The sequence below is a fragment of the Phycodurus eques genome, chromosome 3 (genome assembly GCF_024500275.1).
Source record: "Phycodurus eques isolate BA_2022a chromosome 3, UOR_Pequ_1.1, whole genome shotgun sequence".
Classification (NCBI taxonomy): Eukaryota; Metazoa; Chordata; class Actinopteri; order Syngnathiformes; family Syngnathidae; genus Phycodurus; species Phycodurus eques.
Window position 1 is genome coordinate 30,303,867 of NC_084527.1, and position 24,691 is coordinate 30,328,557.

Below are 24,691 nucleotides of genomic sequence, written 5' to 3' on the forward strand. Positions count from 1 at the left end.
AAGTTAGTTCATTCTGTGCTGTGACATAATACCTAACATTGCTTCGTCGCTGAATACATTTAACATTAACATCCGTAAACTAATTACATAATTGTAGGCGCGTTTCCTAATTAATACAAAATGTACGAGCGGATCAAAATAATAGAAAATAAAAATAAGAAAATAAAATGTGAATGTGCAATTTCTGGTAATTGCTGTGTGCGTGCGTGTGCATGCTCATGTGTGTGTGTATGCACAGCTCAAACAACAACAACACATCAGCTATTTACTGCAAGGTGTTTTCTCAAGTTTTAAGTGGGCTGAAATATCCACGTTTGTGCAGACAGTGCCAGACAAATACTACAAACCATGAAAGCTGCTGTTTTTGTTCGTTGAAATCAGTGGTTCTTAACCTGAGTTCGAGCGAACCCCAGGGGTTCGGTGAGGTAGTCGCTGGGGTTCGACGGAGGACTCGACACACACCGCGTGTGCGTGCGTGCTTTATCCGCAAAAGCCTTTTTACACTGAGTTTTGAATGCATTGTTCATGCCGTTCAAAACGCAAGGGAGCGTCAAAATTGGCGTTTACCATTGCGGCGCTGCACCGTTTCTGTCGATCCACTTTGCGAATCTACGCTCCCTGCCCAACAAAATGGACGAGCTTCATCTTCTGATAAAGACCAGTAAAGACTTCAGACGTTCCGCCGCCAGGTGCTTTAAGGAGACTTGGCTTTGTGAGGCTGTACCCGATGGCGCCGTCATGCTTCCCGGGCTTCCTTCTTCACCGGGCAGACCGCGACATGGAATCATAAAGGAAAACAAAAGGCGGCGGGATATGCTTCTATGTCAACGAAAAATGGTGTACTGACGTCACAGAGCTCAGCACACACTGCAGCCCGCATTTAGAACTGTAAGCCATTCTACTTGCCACGTGAGTTTGCATAATTCATTCTCGCCGCTGTCTACATTCCGCCTCAAGATAGCACAAACGCTGCACTGCTAATGCTCGTCGAACAAGTAAACGAAAAAAAAAAACCCACCCGGACTCACCCCTCATTATTCTCGAGGACTTTAACAAAGCTTAACTCAACCACGAACTCCCTAAATGCAAGGAGCACATCGACTGTCCTACCAGGGAAAATAACATTTTAGACCACTGCTATACTACGCCAAATAACACATACCGTGCCAAACCTCGTGCAGCACTGGGCTCGTCTGATCACTGCTTAATTAATTTAATACCCACATACAGGAAAGAACTTAAATGTGTGAAGCCTACAGTGAAAACAGTGAAAAAGTGGACCAATGTAGCCAAGATCGAACTTCAAAACTGTTTAGACTGCACAGACTGGAGTGTGTTTGAAAATTCAGCTGGCAGCCTGCATGAATATACAGACACTGTCACATCCTATATTTGTTTCTGTGAAGATGTGTGTGTACCAACAAAGTCATTTCGCACATTCAATAACAACAAGCCATGGTTCACTGCCAAACTTAAGCAACTTCGCCAAGCTAAGGATGGCGCATATCAGAGTGGGGACAGGGCCCCCGTATAATCGAGCTAGAAACCAGCTGACTAAAGAAATTAACATTGCCAAGAGAAACTATGCAGCAAAGTTGGAAAAACAGTTTAGTGCTAACGACTCTAAATTAGTCTGGCATGCATTGTAATCGCTGACCAATTACAAGCGATGATCACCCCAAGCTGAGAACAATAGCACGCCAGCCAACAACTTGAATACCTTCTCCTGCAGATTTGAAAAGGACACGGAGGACACGGCGTCCACAATTTCCAAAAACAATTTGAAATGTGGACTCGTCGGTAAACAGAACACTTTTCCACTTTTCATCAGTCCATCTTAGATGACCTCGGGCCCAGAGAAGCCAGCGGCGTTTCTGGTTGTTGTTGATAAATGGTTTTGCTTTGCATAGAAGAGTTTCAAATTGCACTTACGGATGTAGCACCGAACTGTATTTACTGACATTGGTTTTCTGAAGTGTTCCTGAGCCCGTGTGGTTATATTCTATACACATTTATGTTGGTTTTTGATGCAGTGTCGCCTGAGGGATCGAAGGTCACAGGTATTCAATGTTGGTTTTCGGCCTTGCGCTTACATGCAGTGATTTCTCCAGATTCTCTGAACCTTTTGATGATATTATGGACCGTAGATGATGAAATCACTAAATTCCTTGCAATTGTACGTTGAGGAACATTAAACTGTTCGACTATTTTCTTACGCACTTGTGAGAAAGTTAGTGTATCTTAACTGTTGTAGAAAATCTTTGCTTTTTGATAAGATAACATCTAATTGATGTTTTGCCTTTTGAAGTTGGTTTCTAACTGTATCTGTCGGATTAGTTGCATATTCTTCTGTGAGGCGTTAAATGTTTCCTCAATTCCATTTTAAACATTTTTTTCATTTTTTTTTTTTTTTTGTACGAAGAGTATATGATATGATTCAACCTCTCAATACAGCTTTCCGATTTTCCCACAACAGAGATGGGGATATAGTCGGGGAGTCGTTGAATTTCAAAAACTCATCCCATTCCTTCCTCACGAAAGGATCAAAATCCGGGTCCTTCAATAGGGACGTGTTGAAGCGCAATGTTGGTGGGGGTCCCAAACTTGATTCAACTTTTAGATTGAGAGAAATTGGTGCATGGTCGCTGATGATGATTGGATGTATTTTGGGGGTAATTCTTTGAGCTGCTGAATTGTTTGAAAGAAAAACATCTATTCTTCAGAAAGAGCGGTGAACAGAGGAGAAAAAATTATATTCTCTTTCTGTACAGTTTTTCAGCCTCCATATGTCAACAAGACCAAAGTCATCCATATACTGATCTAGTATATTGGGGCATTGTGGATGATTGCTATTGTTGAGATTTGAGCGATCTATTAGGGCATTTAGCGTGCGGTTAAAATCACCTCCCATGATAATTGTACAATTGGCTGACAAGTTTAACAAGTATGAAAAGAGCATGTGGAAAAAAGGCTGAATCGTCTTTATTTGGAGCGTATACACCGACGATTGTGTAAAGCTTGTTAAATATTGTAGCCTGTACAATTATATATCGGGCTTCTGGGTCTGCTACTGTACTATTTATGGTAAAAAGTAGCCTTTTATGGACTAGTATTGAGACTCCTCTTTGTCTACAGTTATAAAAGGCCGAGATAACCTGAGTGAAATTAGAGTCAGTGAGGCATTTTTCTTCTGACTCATGTCTTACTTGGACCTTTGACTGATTCATTGTAACACACCTGAGGACCAAGTTATGAATGTTTTTTAAATTTTATTTTACAGATAGAAACAACATAAGTACATTGAAGGCTTAACCTCTCAAGTCACACCAATAGATGGGCAGCAGAAACAGCATGTGTGCATATACTGTATACATATATTAAAATAGACATGGAAAATGCACATAATATACACAATAGCATTGCAATTAACTCCAAGACAACAAGCACACTGGAAACAATCATACAGTAACTGGACTCATTCATCCACCTATTTTCTATACCACTTATCCTCACTAGGGCCACAGGTGAGTTGGAGCCTATCCCAGCTCAGACTTTGGACAGGAGGAGGGGTACATCCTGGACTGGTTGACAGGCAATCACAGGCCAACGAACGGACGAAGGGATTAATCAATTATATCCATCCATCTATTTTTATATACAGCAATGTACTAAATTAGGTACTTTGGTATGTATCATTGTCAGCAGCAACAAAAAAAAAACAATCAGGATTTAAAGGCATCAGACAGCTTTCTTAGTTATCCTCTTTTTCACTGCAGGAACCTTTTGAGGAACTTCCCTGTCTATCTTGTTAGATAGAGTTCCATGAGTGTTTCTACCACGAAAAACTACCAGGGTACAAAAGGTTCCCCCTGCATTATTTAGTTCTTCCTGTCCCACAGGGTCTTTTTGAGAATAAGGTGCTTTGGTAGATATATTAGTCAGCAGCAAGAAAAAAAACAAGCAGAATTTAAAGGCATCAGAGAGTTTTTTTCATTGTTTCTTGCGCTCCAATTTAAAGGTCACTATTGGCTGCAGTTGATGCAAAAACACTGGTCCATACTGCCGCCAATTGGCCACAGTGAAACAACAGGCCAATATATGCAACACAGTAATGATAAAAAGGCACTTACATCTGTAAAGCAGCATTTTTTTTGTCAAGTTTACATAGTTTAGATAAAATGATTGTCCTTTTTATTCCCCAAGGAGGAATGCAATGTCACATAACGTTAGTTATGGGTGACTTCATCCAATCTTTGACTTAAAGTATGGGGAACAAATATTCAGCAGGTACTGATGGAAGATTCAAGAGGCATAGAATCACAACACACCAGTTTTCTTGAGGAATTTTCCAGCACTTCGGATCAAGACACTAAAAGGTAAAAATCAGTAACAGACGCTTTGGCATTCATGCCTAAACTAGAGCAGCCCCTGAAGTACAATTAATTGGTTAATTCATCACAAACACATATATTTGGTGATTCTTTAGAGCATAGGTGTCAAACTCAAGGCCAGATGCGGCCCGCCACATCATTTTATGTGGCCCGCGAAAGCAAATCATGCTCAACAACCTCCGTGATTTTTGCTCAAATCTGTACCCAAATTCCAAATTGTCATAATAGTCAACAATAATGTTGAGATAGTGCATTTTTCTGTTACCGAACCCTTTTTCTACAGTAACTTAAACAATACTTGAACAATCTATGATCCTTGTCTTCTGATTTCAAAACTATCCCTCAATTGGTTGTGTAATGGTAATAATATGATTTGGTGATTAAATATTTATATAGTTTCACTGTTCTAATGGCCCTCTGAGGGAAATCATAACTACAATGCGGCCCGAGACAAAAATGAGTTTGACACCCCTGCTATAGAGTTTCAATGTTGTTTACATGAGGAAAAATGTCAAACTCCCATCTATTAGACTCACACCGCATACGTATCGTAAGAGTGAATTATGTGAAAGTAGAAATCCCAAAACTACATACATCTTTAAGCAGGACATCGTCACATTTGACTAACCTTTGTATTTTTGAGGACACTAAATATTCCGGGCCTTAAAAATGAGCAGCTACCAGTTTGGCTATGTGAGGATTACAAAGGATTGCTTCCAGTCTCCTGCTCATCAAAATGGACATTCTCGGGTATTCAATTTGCCAACAGATTGCGAAAACATTCTCACTTAGGATGGGCTTTTAAGACAAAAGATATATCAGCAGGATGTTATTTGGTTTCAAATTATTAGGATACTATTTGTTGTCGTATTGTCACTGTCAGTTATACAGCCAACTTAAATAAATATGGTGTTTCTGAAGTGAGCGAGAAAGTGTATTTTGACAGTGCCAATACACATAGGTTATATTTACTCTCGCTACCAATACATGCACTTTTAAACTTAAACTTGTTTGTTTCAAACTCTGAAAGAGATCCAACTCTGAAGCACTTCATTCAAATCCAGCATCTTTTATAACCCTGTGAAAAATCCCTCCAAACTTGTCGCAGTTGGGAAGGCGTAAAGCCATTGACGAGAACAAGTCTGGCAAAAGCGCACCTGTCATACTCCAGATTCCCAATTTCAAAGAGGTTCCTGAATCCCAGCCATTTTCTTGCGAAGACAGGTCGTACACCAAGCACACGCAGACACAATCCCACGTAGACGTCCTCTAGAGGGACCCTCCGGACGTACCTGGAAGCCCATGAGACCTTGGCGGCCAAGTCAATGGAGAAGACGTACCCAGCACCTGACACATAAGGAGGGAAGCTGTTTTCGGAGTAAAGCTCCTCTGATAGGTGCCACTTGCTGTTGAGGTTTCTCCTCGGCTTGCCGTCAGTTATTACTGATCCTGTAATGTAACCGCTCCTTCGAGAGCTGCTCAGTAATTTGATGAGGTAGAATACGTTCACAAATATATCGGCATCCACCTTCATGGCATAGGAGGCATTGGGGCAGTGGGTTGCCAGCCAGTTCATCATCATCATGCTTTTGACTGTGAGATTCTTGTATGTGTCCACAAAGTTCATCTGGATAACATCTGAATATTTCCTCTTCTCCTGCACTAACATGTCCTGAATGGTCCTCACCTGCCCCCCCTCAGGCACTCCTATGTAAAACAGTGTTATTGTGTCTTTACTTGCGGCACCCCATGTTTCTCTTATGGCTTCCCTTGCCGAATAATCCTGAGGTGACACTGGGACCATAAACACCAGGAAGGGATTTCTCTTCTTACAAGCGTCAGGTTCATTGAAAATATATGTGTATGTTTCAGGGGACAGGAGTCTGTCTTCTTGCACAGGAAGGGGGCTTGCCTTTGTAAGTTGCTTAACATGTACATTTCTCGCAACTAACACGTAAGCAGACAGAGCAATCACAACTAGAACCATGAGAGTGAGGAGCTTCACAAACCTTCTGAAGAAACGTACCCTCATAGCCCCCAAGTTCCCTGCTTTCACAGTGTTCAATAGTTTGTCCTCGTTTGATTGTGAAGCCGGAAAAAGAATACGGAACTCAGCGAGAAAATGCCCTGCCCTCCAAAACATGACTGGCTGCAGCCATCACTGTCAAGCCTACGTGCACTGCCAGAGAGGAAGTGGTGGGATCGATTTCAGAATAAAAGTGAATGCACTTTCGGACCGATCAAAACGCGCATTAACGCATTAATTTTGTAACCACATTAGGAAGCAAAACCTTCCATTTATTTATTCCGTATGGCAGTGAGTTGAACGGGACAGTAACGTGATCAGGTTAATAACCCACATTTATCATCTTAATCGTTCTACTAACAGGGTGGTAAACAGTATCGTAATCTGGAAGACAATACGTCATGTTACCTATTATTGGACCCATAAAATTATAACATTGGGATACTTTTAGCTATATTACCTGTTACAGAAATGATAAAAACCACAGCATATAAAACCATAATGTACTACATTAACCAACTGTCTGCCAGATGCATTTTAGCTTCGAATGTTTCCAATATTAATGTTGACACTGAACCGAACCACCGCTTCCCATCTATAAATTATGCTGGAGCATTAATTAAATGACTGAATATGAAAGGTGAGCCGCAATCAATCATTAATTTCAGATAGTCTGTTTCTGTCTGTGGTAATTTACCTTGTTGGTCCATCCTCATTCCCCAATTACTACAAAAACGGTGTTTGAACTCAACTGTGTGTACCAGGGGCAGCTGCTTGAAGTTAAAAGGGGGGCATGCGTTGCAAGAGTTTGAAACGCCTCAAGCAAAGCATTGCAGGCCATTCGTGAAAACAGAATGACAAAAGACCAGAGATGGGGGCACTCAAGTCAATTGACTTGACTCGAGTCGACTAAAGTTGCCATTTTTATTGTATGACTTGGGACTCGCTTGCCAAATACTTCAGAAAGAATCAACTTGACTTTGACTTGAACTACATGATTTGACAAGTCATCTGGTTTAGAGTTGGAAATCTGCATCCATCCATCCATTTTCTGAGCCGCTTCTCCTCACTAGGGTCGCGGGCGTGCTGGAGCCTATCCCAGCTGTCATCGGGCAGGAGGCGGGGTACACGTCATGTGTATTATAAGAAGAAAATGGGGGGAAACGTGTGCTGGTGGCCACCGGTGCTTGGGAGAGGACTTTAATTCAAGGACTGCTTGAGGTTTGTTCACGTACTTTTAATACGATACAGCTCGCAAGCTTGCAACAAAGCGTTACGTAGCCTAGCAAGCTAGTGCTAGCACTAACGGTTGTACGTAAACATGACGCCGTTCTGTCGAATCATGCTCAAGTTTTGGTGTGTGTAAAGTAATTTAATTACAATAAAGTAATTTATTTAAAGTGAGTTAGCACCCATTATTTCTGTCATGTTGTAATGTTGGTTTGAGCTGATACTTTTGAAGATACTCAGTATACATCCATCCATCCATCCATTTTCTGAGCCGCTTATCATCCATCCATCCATCCATCCATCCATTTTCTGACCCACTAGGGTCACGGGCGCGCTGGAGCCTATCCCAGCTGTCATCGGGCAGGAGGCGGGGTACACCCTGAACTGGTTGCCAGCCAATCGCAGGGCACATACAAACAGACAACCATTCGCACTCACAGTCATGCCTACGGGCAATTTAGAGTCTCCAATTAATGCATGTTTTTGGGATGTGGGAGGAAACCGGAGTGCCCGGAGAAAACCTACGCAGGCACGGGGAGAACATGCAAACTCCACACAGTCGGGGCCGGGGTTTGAACCCGGGTCCTCAGAACTGTGAGGCTGACGCTCTAACCAGTCGGCCACCGTGCCGCTACTCAGTATACAGTACACAAGTATATACAGTAAATGAACAAGTCATTTTCATAGACACAATGCTCCATCTTGTGATCGGATCGGTGATCGGTTATCGTTTTTTTAAACTCGCTGATCGGTTATTGGTGATCGGTTCCAAAAATCCTGATCGTGTAAAGCCTAATTATTATTGGTAGCTTTAATATAGTACTTGATACAACCATAGACCGCTCAAATTCCCAAAATTCCAAACAATCACAGTCTTCCCGAATATTAGATGAATATATGCACAATTTCGGACTTCCCGACAAAGAAGAATAAAAAAAAACATACAAAAAAGGAATACTCTTTCTTTTCTTCAGTTCACTGTTCCTTCTCTAGAATTGACTACTTTCTCACAAATAATTCAATTGCTCAAAACATACATCCATCCATCCGTTTTCGGAGCCGCTTCTCCTCAATAGTGTTGCGGGCGTGCTGGAGCCTATCCCAGCTATCATCGGGTAGGAGGCGGGGTAAACCCTGAACTGGTTGCCAGCCAATCGCAGGGCACATACAAACAAACAACCATTCGCACTCACAGTCACACCTACGGGCAATTTAGAGTCTCCAATTAATACATGTTTTTGGGATGTGGGAGGAACCAGTGTGGAGAACATGCAAACTCCACACAGGCGGGGCCGGGGATTGAACCACGGTCCTCAGAACTGTGAGGCTGACGCTCCAACCAGTCGCCCACCGTGCCGCTTTGCTCAAAACAGCATTTCCAAAATACATCCAATAATAATTAACGATTGTGCTCCAATTTCGATATATTTGTAAGGAAGATATGGGGAGATTTTCTAGATATGAAAGATTCCACAACGGTATCCCCATCATTACTTTGGGAAACAGGGAGAGCTGTAATTAGAGGCAAAATCATTTCATACTCTTCCTACAAGAAAAAAACAAGAACAAAAATTAGAAAGCGAATTGGAGATAATAAAAAAACCAAACAACTAACAGAGGAATATGCAATGAATCCAACAGACCTACCTAGTTATTGCATGTCCTCACCAGGTGTCTCGCTCCCCCCCTTCCCCCATCTACAAATGACTGTTGTTCAAATATCTAGACTGTCTCACTATTGTTCTGCAATGGGTCTCATCCCTAGTCCCCTTGTCCACTCTGTCCCTCTGCCTGTCCCCTAAAGCCATTTTCTGCCCGGCTGCAATTTCAATAAACATCAAATTAATTAAATAATATAAAAATAAGCCACGGGAGAGCCGGCACGGTGAATGACTGGTTAGCACATCCGCCTCACAGTTCTGGGGACCGGGGTTCAAATCCCTGTCGCGCCTGTGTTGTGTTCGCATGTTCTCCCCGTGCCAGCGTGGGCTTTCTCCACGCACTCTGGTTTCCTCCCACATCCCAAAAACATGTATGGTAGGTTGATTGAAGACTCTAAATTGTCCGTGGGTGTGAATGATAAATGGTTAAAGAAAATGGATGGACTGATGGATGGATGGAGTATTTCAAACTCCCCTGTTGCACAGCAAAACTGTTCCGGCACGAAGGCATACAGATCCAACATTCTGCAAGGCCATGCAGCTGAACAGGATGGGTTTAAAAAAAATTTAAAAAATAAATATCCATCCATCCATTCTCTGTACTGCTTACCCTCACTTGGGTCGCAGGCAGGCTGGAGCTTATCCCAGTTACCTTCGGGTGAGGTACACCCTGAACTGGTCGCCAGCCAATCGCAGGGCACATATAAACAAACAACCATTTGCACTCACATTCACACCTATGAGCAATTTAGAGTCTTCAATCAACCTGCCACACATGTTTTGGGGATGTGGGAGGAAACTGGAGTACCCGGAGAATAATAATAATAATATTTATTGTTATTATTATTATTATTATTAGTAGTAGTAGTAGTGGTAGTAGTATCTATCTATTATTATTATTATTATTAGTAGTAGTAGTAGTAGTAGTATCGATTAGTGGCGAGGCTAGCCCTATTTTGGGTCGGCCACCAAATGGTCTTTTTCAAGGTCTAAGAAGTTCCATCAAATTTCAGAAGGGTACTTTACAAAATTAGCCACCCACCCAAAGTACTCACCCTCGACTCGTCCCTGGTAGTAGTAGTAGTAGTAGTAATAGTATATAATAGTAGGACTATTTTATTATTAAATACAACAATGTTTTTATTTCTCATTTACATAAGGTACCTTTGGTTAGCGCCAATCCTTTATTCATATGTATAATAGTTGATTTTCCTGTCAATTAATTTTCTTGGTTGAGTTTCGAGTGACCGGTAGAGGGCAGCACAATCTCATGAATGTTTGTTGTCATCAGGGCTGTTGAATTATTTAGGAACAGGCGTAGCAAGGAAAGATACTTTTTCATTTCCATATTCAGGAATCTCTTTACATTTCTTTACTGTTCTTGTGAATCATGGCATGATGCTGATTGTTATTACAGTGGTGATTTGCATTAGGCTACTCCACGTGATGAGTAGTCTATTTCAATCCAATTCATCTGAAGCTGCTTTACCACACTACACCGTAATGTGCCTTAATTTGCATATGAAGCAATTCCTGACTCTTTATGAGTTTTGCATGCCAGGCACACTTGAGTTTGCATGTGACAGTGTAGGACGAACAGAAAGATATCCCATGGGCACGCACGCACAATCCCCATATGAGTTTTTATTCAGCGGCTTTGTATCACTTAAAAGTTGCAATATAAATCGAAATTATTATTATTATTTTCATGCTTAGGTCACTGAGACAGATCGCTACAGTAAAAAAAAAAAAAACAAAAAAAAAAAGAATTTCAACCCATAAACCCCAATGCTATTAGTAAAAGTAAGAGTAAAAGCCAATTTGAGAAGTCCAAGGGCGTTTAGTCATTCGGGCGCCCAAGGCAAACCGAGTCATGTGGCCCTCCACATACGTTGGCTGCAAAGATTTGTTACGATTAATGTTTATCATCACCTAAAACAAGGGTGTCAAACTCAAATTCACGGTGGGACAAATAAAAAATTCAGACGTCACGGGCCAAACTCAATATTTAATGAAAAATCACTGCGATGTGCATGTTTCCCTTTTCTTAGCGTTCAAGTTTATTATATGACAACAAAAAAATCTTTTTTAAAAGGCCAACAACAAAACAACCCCCGAAAATAAGAATGTCTTTCAATAAAAATCCAAACCTCAAACTATTAACAGTCCCTGCCTAGGAGTTGATAAAGGGCATTAAAAAAACATAATTTCAATGATGTTATATTCTTTGGTACAGCCACGTTGCTCCGCACACGACAAATAGGTCTGTCTTTTACTTTAGCGAACAGATAATCTGCCTCCCACCTGTTTAGGATGTTAACCGTTTTCCATCTTTCATTGGCCATTTTTGGGAAAGGGAAGTTTAAATTTGCTCGAGGAGACTGGTAGTATAGTTGCTAAGGACTGCAACAGAAAGGGAAGGGGCGCTCGCCGGTCTAGACTGATGGGCCAACACACTAGCTAAGCATTCTGGGATTTATAATATTAGTGGCGCATGTGCTATATAGTGGCGGGCCATCTCTCATACACATTTAATATGGTCTTGCGGGCCAAATATAATTACATCGTGGGCCAAATTTGGCTCCCGGGCCTGAGTTTGACATATATGACCCTAAAAAGTGGGAATTTGAGAATTTTTTTCCCCTAACCTACATACATTCCTTAAAATTCTCCTTAAGTTTTATTACCAAATGATTGAATCATCTCACTGTAATTAAGAACATGAATCAGTATTGGATATAGATTACCATTTCAAGCGCTTTATTCTCACATCTTAGTGTAACTGAAAGTGTAACTGTAGCTGTCATTCCCTACTTCATCTCGACTGCATCCTCCTTAGCTGGTACTGACAGCAATGTTACTGCAACTGTAAAAAGCATCTAGGTCTTTCTGGTGTCAGTTACGCATATTCGGTGTCATAGTAAGAACGGTTGAAAACTTTAGTAGTATTGACAAAAACTGTTTTCCTCTCACCTGCTATTGTTCTTCGCCTCACTGGGATCACACAGCAGCTTCATATACTCACAACATGCCAACCAGTTTATAACATTGGTTTTCTACACTCCTTGAATCAAGTCTGCACACTTAAAGAAAGTCATTTAAATTGACATAATTTGAACATGTACATCAATTGTACAAGATTAAAATGTGGCAAACATTTCCCCCTCTTCTTGAAAATTACATAATTTTACCGCATTTTTTATGAGCAATTGATTTACATGTTCAAATTAAGTAAATTCAAAATACTTTTTTTAGTGGACATGCGTAGTAAGAAGATGGAATGCTCTATTGCATGAGAAGGGAGGGGAGAGCACACGAAAAGATTGTGATAGAGTAAGAATTTTCATGTTTTTAAGCACATGAATTGAGACTATAACGATGATAATTGTGTTAAATCAAAGAAAAGTGTATAAATTCGTTTTTATGACACGTCTGGCGTCCTCTGCAAATCTCGGCGCCCCCAGACAATTGCCCTGCGGTTGCCGAAAGTCCATCCTTAGACGAGAGGTGGGGAACTTCTTTTCCTTTCGGGTTGTCCCTTTAGGGGTCGCCACAGCGCGTCATCCTTTTCCGTGACCGGCCTACAGTTTGCACTGGCTTGTTCCCCCCATAGGGCTGCATTTTGACGAGAGGTGGGAAACACCCTGGACTAATTGCCATCGAATTACAGTGTTGGCATTACAGTAAATGACAGTTAGATTACCCGTCTTGTTAACATTTTTAAAGTTGTTTTTTTTCTCACATTGATATAATGTTGTTGAAATAAACAGGCAGGTATTCTTGTAAAAACAGTTTTAAAATATTACTTTGAGAACAAATGCTCTGTTTTATGCTTTGTTTAACAATGTTTTTTTTGTGCAATAAAATCAAATATTCCCATAAAAGCTGAAGGCACAAAGGGTTATTCAGGGACTGTTTGCCTGCAGTAACAGCAATTTACTTCATTAAACCCCATTTTATTCAACTGTGTTCATGCAAACAGCGGAAAGCTACCCTGAATATATGAGGCCAAGTAATTGTTAAAAAAATATTTAATCTGCTTTTGAACCATTAATTTTTAAGTTGAGTTGTTAAAATTAACAAATGTAATATGAAAATAGGGCGGCATGGTGGGTGACTGGTTAGAGCGTCAGCCTCACAGTTCTGAGGACCGGGGTTCAATCCCCGGCCCCGCCTGTGTAGGGATGATGGTGGAGCGTTTGAAACAGGATGGTACCTTGGACTGTTCCAGAGGTCCATTAAAGATTTGTGTGAAGACTGGAGTGAGCTGGTCCGCACATACTTTGAGGAAGGATGGGGACGCAAGGTCTCGGCCTGCCGCTTTGTTGATCTTTTGTTGTTTGAAGATACGTCTCACATCCTGTTCGCGGATGGTCAACGCAGGAGGGGGAGTCAGAGGTGTGCTGGTGGTCGGTGGTGCGGCTGGGTGGGTGTGGGGTGTGAAAGTGTCCTTTTCAAATCTGCAGTAGAAGGTGTTCAAGTCGTCAGCTAGTCCTTAATTGTTCTAATATTGGGCTGATGGTCGCTTGTAATTGGTTAGCTATTGTAATCCACACCAGACTGATTTAGATTCATTAGCGGTGAACTGTTTTTCTAGCTTTACTGCATAATCTCTCTTTGCGATGTTGATTTCTTTCGTCCGCTGGTTTATAGTCCAATTATGCAGGGCTCTGTCCCCACTTCAGTAGGCGTCCTCTTTAGCCTGGCACAGTTGCTTAAGTTTAGCAGTTAACCACAGCTTGTTGTTATTGAACGTGCGAAGATTTCTTTGTTCGTACACACACCTCTTCACCGAAACTGATATAGGATGTAACAGTGTCCGTATATTCATACAGGCTGCCAGTTGAAGTTTCAAAGACACTCCAGTCTATGCAGTCTAAACAGCTTTGAAGTTCTATCTTTGCTTCATTAGTCCACTTCTTCACTGTTTTCACCATAAGCTTCGCACGTTTGAGTGTTTGTCTGTATGTTGGTATTAAGTGAATTAAGCAGTAATCAGACGAGCACAGAGCAGCGCGGGGGATAGCATCGTATTAATTATTTAGCGTGGTAAAGCAGTGTTCTCGAAAGTTATTTTCCCTGGTAGGACAGTCGATGTGCTGCTTTTATTTAGGAAGTTTGTGGTTGAGTCCCCAAGAATAATGAGGGGTGAAACTGGGTGCTTTTTTTCAATTTCATTTACTTGTTCAGCAAGCGTTAGCAGTGCGGCATATGTGTTAGCTTGAGGAGGAATGTAAACACCCGCGGGTATGAAAGAAGCTAACTCACACAGCGAGTAGAATGACTTACAGTCAAACAGCTATGTCCGGGCTGCAGTGTGTGCTGAGCTCCATGACGTTGGTACACCATTTTTCGTTGATACAGAAGCATATTGTTTTCCCTGATAACTCCGTGACGTGGTCTGTCCGGGGAAGTTGGAAGCCCGGAACCATTACAGCGCCATCGGGGACGCATTCACAAAGCCATGTCTCCGTGAAGCACAGGGCGGTGGAACGTCCGAAGTCTTTATTGGTCTTTGTGAGTAGATGAAGGTCGTCCATTTTGTTGTGTACGGTGTAGATTCGCGAGGTGAATCAACGGGAGCGGCATTCGTAATCCTCTCTTAAGGAGCTTGACCTGCACTCCTGCTCGTTTCCCCCTCCGTCGCCTTGGCCTCCATGCTCTGTACACTGCGGCTGCCCCTCAGGTAAGTAACTCGTAGAAAAAACTGAGCGGATTTGTGAAAGTTAGTAAAAGTTGGTAGACCACTGTCAATTATAGTCTTATTCAAGCTGTGTCAGACCAAACTTTGAAGGAAATGTACTGACTGATTGTAAACAAGAGGTCTAGCTCATCATCTCCATTCTAGATCACCCAAAGTGCGTTTGCTGGGGTTGAGGTCTGGGCTCTGTGTGGCCTAGTCGTATCCAACTGCGTATAGTAGTAATAGGGTTTTTCCCTGTCCAAAGTGTTTTCCTCATTGTTTGAGCTTCAAGAGCATGTTACTGTATATCAGGATACATGGAAAATAAAGACGTGTGGCTCAAAATTTGGCATTTAACATTTAGGAACACTATTTAACCCATGATCCGCATAAACGTTCTTGGCTGGAAAACTCCTGTTGTGGAGAGGAGGAAACAATTATGGATCCCCACAAAATACAAGTGACCTCTTTCATGTGGTCTTATACCAAATTTACTCACATTCTGCCTGCCTGAGCTCACTTCCAGAGTTCGGCTTTTCCTGCTAGATGTGGTGACACTTTCTCTCATAAAGCCATTCATTATTCCTTATAGACTCATAGTTTCAAAGAGCACGCACTCAGCAGCAAGCAAGACATGACAGGAGGTCAAACCTTTGCTACACCTTGAAAAAGTTGAACAATCTGCTATCATTGACATAACATTCGCAAGTCTTGTACTTTTGTTGATGTTATGGATTCACAGTTTTATTTTTTATTTACTTCATTTTCATGGTCAGGAGCACTATCTGCTGAAGCAGTGGGGCCTCATGCCAGGGTATGTTTTCCTTCTCAACTACTGCTCTGGCTACTGTTTTCCTTTGCGGCCTAAGGAGCAGCCTTAGGATTTTATCATGAGTGGAATGAACAACAAAATGTAAAAAATCCGTCACTGAGACAGAATAGCCACGTCACTTTACAAAGAGGAACTATTTAAGATGCCCATTACCACGCCTGCTATTCGCACTATTTATCGAACCACTGGCAATAGCAATACGGCAGAACGCTAGAATTAAAGGTATCTGCACTCCTGTGTCAGAACACAAAATCAATCTATATAAAGATGCTATCCTTTATTTACAAGATCCCAAGTCATCACTTCTAACAGTTTTTAACCTCATTAAAACATTTTCGCAATTATCGGAATACCCTATAAATTGGTCAAAATCAGCAATACTCCCAATAATGACTAACTCATGGAATCCTGCAGACCAAAATCCAAACTTTCCTATTCTGACACGGAATATCAAATATCGAGGCATTAATGTCACAGCAAAGTTTACAGAGTTAAATAATCTAAATCACGTACCTCTACTGGAAAAAAAATTGTGATTTAAAACATTCAACAGCCTACCTATCTCACTGTTAGGGCTTATAGCTATGGTAAAAAAGAAAACGTTACGTCCAACTAACTATTTATTTTCAATGATCCCATTCAAACCCACGTTAATGGGGTTCCAAATGCTGGACTCTGCCATTTAAAATGTTTAATCTAAAAATAAGAAAAATAGAATAGAAATAGGCCCGAGTTGACAACGTCTGCCACCGGCGCCGTCAACCTGCGGTGCGCCGTTGGAAATTCAGCTACTGTGGGTCGAAGTCAAAGAAGAAGAGATGGAAAGTGGGTTCTTCGGCAGAAAGAAGAGAAAAACACAGAACCCAGAACTGAATGTGGGGACTTTGAATAATGGGACTATGACAGGAAAGTCTCAGGAGTTGGTTGACATGATGATTAGGAGAAAGGTTGATATATTGTGTGTCCAGGAGACCAGGTGGAAAGGCAGTAAGGCGAGAAGTTTAGGGGCAGGGTTTAAATTATTTTACCATGGTGTAGATGGGAAGACAAATGGCGTCGGGGTTATTTTAAAAGAAGAGTTGGCGAAGAATGTCTTGGAGGTGAAAAGAGTATCAGATCGAGTGATGAGGCTGAAATTTGAAATTGAGGGTGTTATGTGTAATGTGATTAGTGGCTATGCCCCACAGGTAGGATGTGACCTAGAGGTGAAAGAGAAATTCTGGAAGGAGCTAGATGATGTAGTTATTAGCATCCCAGACAGAGAGAGAGAGTCGTAATTGGTGCAGATTGTAATGGACATGTTGGTGAAGGTAATAGGGGTGATGAAGAAGTGATGGGTAAGTACGGCATCCAGGAAAGGAACTTGGAGGGACAGATGGTGGTAGACTTTGCAACAAGGATGCAAATGGCTGTAGTGAACACTTTTTTCCAGAAGAGGCACTAACATAGGGTGACCTACAAGAGCGGAGGTAGAAGCACACAGGTGGATTACATTTTGTGCAGACGATGTAATCTGAAGGAGGTTACCAACTGTAAGGTAGTGGTAGGGGAGAGTGTGGCTATACAGCATAGGATGGTGGTGTGTAAAATGACTCTGGTGGTGGGGAGGTAGATTAGGAAGACAAAGGCAGAGAAGAGAACCATATGGTGGAAGCCGAGACAGTGTTGTGCAGCTTTTCGGGAAGAGGTGAGACAGGCTCTTGGTGGACGGGAGGAGCTTCCAGAAGACTGGACCACTGCAGCCTAGGTGATCAGAGAGCCAGACCGCAGAGTACTTGGTGTATCTTCTGGCAGGAAAGGAGAGAAGGAGACTTGGTGGTGGAACCTCACAGTACAGGAAATCATACAAGGAAAAAAGGTTAGCAAAGAAGAAGTGGGACACTGAGAGGACCGAGGAGAGGCGAAAGGAATACATTGAGATGCGACACAGGGCAAAGGTAGAGGTGGCAAAGGCCTAACAAGAGGCATATGATGACATGTATGCCAGGTTGGACACTAAAGAAGGAGAAAAGGATCGAAACAGGTTGGCCAGACAGAGGGATGGAGATGGGAAGGATGTGCAGCAGGTTAGGGTGATTAAGGATAGAGATGGAAATATGTTGACTGGTGCCAGCAGTGTGCTAGCTAGATGGAAAGAATACTTCGAGGAGTTGATGAATGAGGAAAATGAGAGAGAAGGGAGAGGAGAAGAGGCAAGTGTGGTGGACCGGGAAATGGCAATGATTAGTAAGGGGGAAGTTAGAAAGGCATTAAAGAGGATGAAAAATGGAAAGGCAGTTGGTTCTTATGACATTCCTGTGGAGGTATGGAAGCATCTAGGAGAGGTGGCTGTGGAGTTTTTGACCAGCTTGTTCAATAGAATTCTAGTGCTTGAGAAGATGCCTGAGGAATGGAGGAAAAGTGTACTGGTGCCCGTTTTTAAGAACAAAGGTAATGTGCAGAGCTGTGGGAACTATAGAGGAATAAAGAGCCACACAATGAAGTTATGGAAAGAGTAGTGGAGGCTAGACTCAGGACAGAAGTGAGTCTTTGCGAGCAACAGTATGGTTTCATGGCTAGAAAGAGTACCAAAGATGCATTATTTGCCTTGAGAATGTTGATGGAAAAGTACAGAGAAGGTCAGAAGGAGCTACATTGTGTCTTTGTAGATCTAGAGAAAGCCTTTGACGGAGCACCCAGAGAGGAACTGTGGTACTGCATGTGGAAGTCTGGAGTGGCAGAGAAGTATGTTAGAATAATACAGGACGTGTACGAGGGCAGCAGAACAGGTGTGCTGTAGGTGTGACAGATAAATTTAAGGTGGAGGTGGGAATGCATCAGGGATCAGCCCTGAGCCCCTTCCTGTTTGCAGTGGTGATGGATAGGCTGACAGATGAGGTTAGACTGGAATCCCCGTGGACCATGATGTTTGCAGATGACATTGTGATCTGCAGTGAAAGCAGGGAGCAGGTGGAGGAACACTTAGAAAGATGGAGGCATGCACTGGAAAGCAGAGGAATGAAGATTAGCCAAAGTAAAACAGAATATACGTGCATGAATGAGAGGGGTAGTGGGGGAAGAGTGAGGCTACAGGGAGAAGAGATAGCAAGGGTGGAGGACTATAGATACTTAGGGTCAACCGTCCAGAGCAATGGTGAGTGTGGTCAGGAAGTGAAGAAACGGGTCCAAGCAGGTTGGAATGGGTGGAGGAAGGTGTCAGCTGTGTTATGTGACAGAAGAGTCTCTGCTAGGATGAAGGGCAAAGTTTATAAAACAGTGGTGAGGCTAGCCATGATGTACGGATTAGAGACAGTGGCACTGAAGAGACAACAGGAAGCAGAGCTGGAGGTGGCGGAAATGAAGATGTTGAGGTTCGCTCTTGGAGTGACCAGGTTGGATAAAATTAGAAATGAGCTCATCAGAGGGACAGCCAAGGTTCGATGTTTTGGAGACAAAGTTAGAGAGCGCAGAATTCGATGGTTTGGACACGTCCAGAGGAGAAATAGTGAGTATATTGGTAGAAGGATGATGAGGATGGAGCTGCCAGGCAAGAGAGCTAGAGGAAGACCAAAGAGAAGGTTGATGAATGTCGTGAGGGAAGACATGATGGTAGTTGGTGTTCGAGAGGAGGATGCAGGAGGTAGGCTTACATCGAAAAGGATGACGCGCTGTGGCGACCCCTAATGGGACAAGCCGAGAGGAAAAGAAGAAGCTGGGACAAGGCGACACCCGCTGGTGTCGAGAGGAACTGCAGTCGAACCGGGGGGGACTCTCATTTGATGTTTAACCAAGGATATCTGTTTTGATATTTCACAAACTCTGCAGAATTATTCCAAATGTATACCTCGATGTCTGTGACAGTGTGTCAACTTTGCAAACACAGCTGTGAGAGTTTGAGAATTGTTTGTCTTGATTTGACTGCAAGCAGCATGAAATGTGACTTGAATCATCAGCAGTTGATTTGCCAAAACAAGTATAAACATTCTATGTGCTTGACCTGTGAGTAAAGTGAGTACCAAGTAGAGGTTATTTTATATTAATATATGATTTTAAACCCATTTTATCAAATTTGTAGTCTATAGACAATCTGATGGCGGTGGTCTTCTCCAGGTCGTCAATCCCTCTTGCCCAAGCCTCTGGGGTATTTAACAATTAACTCCCGCCTTCTGGCTCTCTTGTGTGTTTTTTCCCTCTCCTATTGTCTTGCTGGCAGCTCGCCAACCCCATTCTTTTGGTCGAGCACAGGGCTCGGAAACCGCGAGCCTCAGGGTTGGAGACTTGGCTTCCCAGCATCTATGTGGGCCACTGCTAGGCGATCAGAGCAGCTGCTCCTAAGGTACCAGGTACGCTTCCAGCCAAGCGTGATCGCTCTAAAATTGCCAGCGAGCCACAAACAAAAAAAAAAGGCAGGAAGAAACACGGTAATTTTCCCTTTAAGAGGTGTGACGACCAACCATTTTTTGTCTTCTGCCTCTTTTGTTTCTTGTTTGATTTTTCTACATCTTTTTCATCTTCAACCAAATCTGTCTCCTTGCTTCTGAGACGTGCCCAGAGAGAGAGAAAGAGAGACCATCCACCAGCTTGAGCCGACGGTCGTGAGTAGACATGGCAAACTTTTTCCAGAATGTACAATATTAGTGCTGAATAATCCATCCACCCATCTTCCGTTCTTCTTATCTTCACTAGGGTCACGGGCGTGCTGTAGTCTATCCCACCAATCTTCGGGCGATAGGCAGGGTACACCAGAACTGCTCGCCAGCCAATCGCAGAGCACATATAAACAAACAACCATTCGCACTCACATTCACACCTAAGGGCAATTTAGAGTTGTCAATCAACCTATCATGCATGTTTTTGGGATGTGGGAGGAAACCAGAGTGCCCGGAGAAAACCCACGCAAGCACGGGGAGACCGGAAGTAACGCAGGCCTTGCTTCTGGCTTATTCTTTTCTCCTAAATTAATTACATTTTCATTCAACTAATATACGCTATGCGCACAAAGCAAAAAATGCCTTTCAAAAGTATACAAATTAATCTCAAGTACTAATTCAATACACTTACCAGACCTCTCAGTGTCTATTGACAATGAATACTGGGAAAATCTGCAGAAATACATTTTCAATGACAAAATGTAATTTACAGCAAATGCAGTTGAAAGTACTCCATAGATCACACATCTGGCAGTATAGCATGCATAAAATCGGCTCTTCAAAATTAAACACATGTACTCATTGTATTGGAAACACTCCAGACATTTATTTTCACGCTCTTTGCCATTGTACACCTGGAGAGTGCTTCTGAACACTAATTACACAGAAACTCTCCTCAGTTTTGAACTGTAGGATTCAAATTTCTCCTCATCTGTCTATTGGGTATAGATATTCTTGTAATTCTAGCAATTCCTAAAAATAAAAACAATATTGTTAAACTACAAAGATATACAAGCTATCAAGATTAACCAATGGCAAAATCTTGTCATAGAGTATGCAGGGATAACACTAGAAAATAGCTCTGCAAACATAATCAGAATCAGAATCAGAATCAGAATCATCTTTATTTGCCAAGTATGTCCAAAACACACAAGGAATTTGTCTCCGGTAGTTGGAGCCGCTCTAGTACAACAGACAGTCAATTTACAGAACACTTTGGGGACATAAAGACATTGACAAAAAACAATTGTGCAAAAAGATGCAGAGTCCTCTAATAACCAAATGGGTAACTTTCAGAAATCTGGTCACCTTTCATTAAAACGGTGACTGGTTGGGGTGCTTCGGTGGAGCTGGATAACGGCCTTGGTCCTGGGGAGTGGGTGGCGTCCCACCCTTACTTAATGTGCCGGCTCAACAACTTTGTACACCAGTTGACTAACATGCATGTGATATGGTGTTCATTCACTCATAAGTTCCATAGACACGCTATAGGCTTAAATTGCTTATGCTCGGACAACTAACAATAATACATATATAAGTCATATGAAGTCATATAAAGATATCAGCTCACAGGTTCTTACAGTTGTTTAGACACTATGCATCCCACCACACCACTCATCAGTAGCACTGCCTTGCTCATTTCCCACATCCTGTCCTTCCCTGCCCTTTTCTGTCCTCTCTCATCTTGTCCTATTGGTTAGTTGTTGCATGTCCTCACCGGGTTCCCACCCCCAGCCCCCCACTCCCTCAACCACAAATAAGAGCACATTACTTGTGGTCAAATAGCTAGACTGTTTAACTATTCTTCTGCTGTGGTTCGCACCCTTATTTCCCTTGTCCACTCTGTCGCTCTCTCTGTCCTCTAAAACCCTTTTATGTCCCACTGCATTTTCAACAAACATAAGCAGAGGGAGTACGTCAAACTCTCCTGTTGCACAGCAAAACTGTTCCAGCACAAAAGGCATACAGATCCACCATTCTGCATGGCCATGCAGCTGAACAGGACAGGTAAAAAAATATAGCAGCCTTTTACATTGGACAATAAGGTGCTTGGGTGTGTACACATAGAAGTCTAATTTAAAAAGTAGTAGTATGTATAGTCGCTACATTGGTGTCGTAAAAAATAACAGCAGACAATCTGACCCACACGCTGACTGAACTTTGATGTGCTCTCTCTAGCTTTTACTTTTTAAATGATCTCATGCATTATGACGTCCCTTTTCAGTGTGTGTGTGTGTGTGTGTGTGTGTGTGTGTGTGTGTGTGTGTGTGTGTGCTTGTGTCCTGGAAATTGTAGGGAGCCCCCCTAAATTTGGAGTTGAACCCTATGCAATTCTCACTGTATGCCCTAAAAATAGATTGTAATTCCAAAAATATATCATACATCAACCATTTTTTTAATTGAGAATCTCTAAAGAGAAAAAATATATATAGAAACCATGGTTCAGTATACCAATGGAATTTATATTTACGTATGCCCTGGCTACTACATGTGATATAGTGGGATGTACAATAAATCCACATGCACATGCACGCACACAAACACAGACACAGACAGGGAGGGAAGAAATGCGTAATGTCTTGCAGATGTGTGTCACCTATTTCAAAAATTAAGAGATGTGTCTCTTGAGCCAGGAATATGGGTCCCCTAACCTTCGGGAAATGACACAAGTTGCTCTTTCTGGAATGTTTCCTAATTCCTCAACAGAAAAATCAAGCTTTTAGTCGCAGAAGACTAATAGAGTTTGAAGGCAGGGTTCCATTTCAATGTGCCACCTCTAAGTATTTGTCCTAACACCTACAATAAAATAAAAGATTTGTGGCCCTTCAGCAAGGTTTCTGCAGCCTTTCATTAGACATGACACCTCTTTTCATGATAATTATTTCTGTTTGTATTGGGTGCTGTTTTTACAATGTTTATGTACTAATACTGCATCTTTTTCGACAACAGTGTAGTATGCTGATCATGCATTTAAACCCTCCCACAAAGACTTTGATCCTTTATTTTCAAAGACTGGCTGACTTTACCTGGAATTCCTTGAGGTTTATAACTTGCAATTAAGTTGCGAAAGTGAAAATAGTTATTATTTCCAGTAGTTGGAAATGTCAAATTGACATGAGAGTTGGAGTGATCACTCAACTGGAATTTAAGGTATCAAATGGAAACCAATGTCACTTGATCAATGGCCACCATGTATATATCGCCTTCCACCTTTCAAGGCCCTATTCACTCATTCTTACAAATTGTCATTAGTGTGCGAATGTTACCCATTGGGCAATGTGGCTTCAAACACACAGAGCACGTGGTCTTATTCCCAGGGCTATATGGTAGTTTAGCAACAGTTACACAATATCTTGACTATATTTTGTGCCCGAAAACCTGCATTATTAACACAATTGGGTGCCCATCTAAAACTGTCAAACCTAGAATTTGTATGGGAAAGATTTATGGTTAAGTACTTAATGACACCTTATGCGCCATAAACATATGTACACTGAATTATAGGTGGGAACTCATGTCTTGTTCATGCTGCAGGGTTTTCAAAACGTTTGCAGACCACACCAGAGAGCTTAAAGCTCTGCAGTGTGAAGATTCTGTGTAGTCTATGAAATATATCCTGTTAGAGCAAATGCTTTAGGTCAAACACCGCTCCACTGTTATTGGGGCCTTGATATTACACACTTCCAACCTCTTCATGCAATCCCAAATAATCCACCTTGGTAGAAATACATTAATTAATTGTCCTAATACCGGTATGACAAACAGCAGGAAGGCATAAATACAGATGAGACATCCTAAACCAGCAAATCATCCTCCCCAAGTTTCCTTTTACTCAACTACAACTGCTTTGAGGGCCTTGAGGTTGGAATGTTTTGTACATCTCGTTGCTCAAGAAAACAAAGTGGACTCGACAACTGCAAATGTGTTATAGTCCAGTACACAAATTGAAATTGGAAATTGACTCTATAATGTGCGTACATTATTGGCTTTTTTCCTGACATCTGCGTCATTTCCTGTGTGCGTGTGTGCGTGTGTGTGTGTGTGTGTGTGTGTGTATATATATATATATATTTATTTATTTATATATATTTATTTATATATAGGGCACGGTGACTGACTGGTTTGAGCGTCTGCCTCACAGTTCTGAGAAGCGAGGTTCAATCCCCGGGCCCGCCTGTGTGGACTTTGCATGTTCTCCCCGTGCCTGTGCGGGTTTTCTCCGGGCACTCCGGTTTCCTCCCACATCCCAAAAGCATGCGTGGTAGGTTATTTGACAACTCTAAATTGCCCGTAGGTGTGAGTGCGAATGGTTGTTTGCAACTTGCTTAGTTGACTAAAACTTATGCAAGACTCGACTTAGACTTGGTATTTATATTATATATACAGGACGTCCTTGAGTTAGGACGCACTCGACCTATGACGTTTCGACTTTACGATGCCCGTGCCTCGTCCGCCATTT

The 24,691-nt window shown here is 42.1% G+C and overlaps 1 protein-coding gene across 1 annotated transcript; it reads right to left on the bottom strand.

Moving 5' to 3' along the window:
- Window positions 1-3,703: 3,703 nt before the first annotated feature.
- On the bottom strand, window positions 3,704-6,534 carry b3galt8 (beta-1,3-galactosyltransferase 8). Its single transcript, XM_061671146.1, has one exon. The coding sequence runs from the start codon at window positions 6,532-6,534 to the stop codon at window positions 5,446-5,448; it is 1,089 nt and encodes a 362-aa protein (XP_061527130.1). The 3' UTR covers window positions 3,704-5,445.
- Between the last annotated feature and the right edge of the window lie 18,157 nt (window positions 6,535-24,691).

Bases quoted from the DNA above. Each gene is read 5' to 3' on its own strand.
- b3galt8 (XM_061671146.1), bottom strand. From the start codon at position 6,534: ATGTTTTGGAGGGCAGGGCATTTTCTCGCTGAGTTCCGTATTCTTTTT.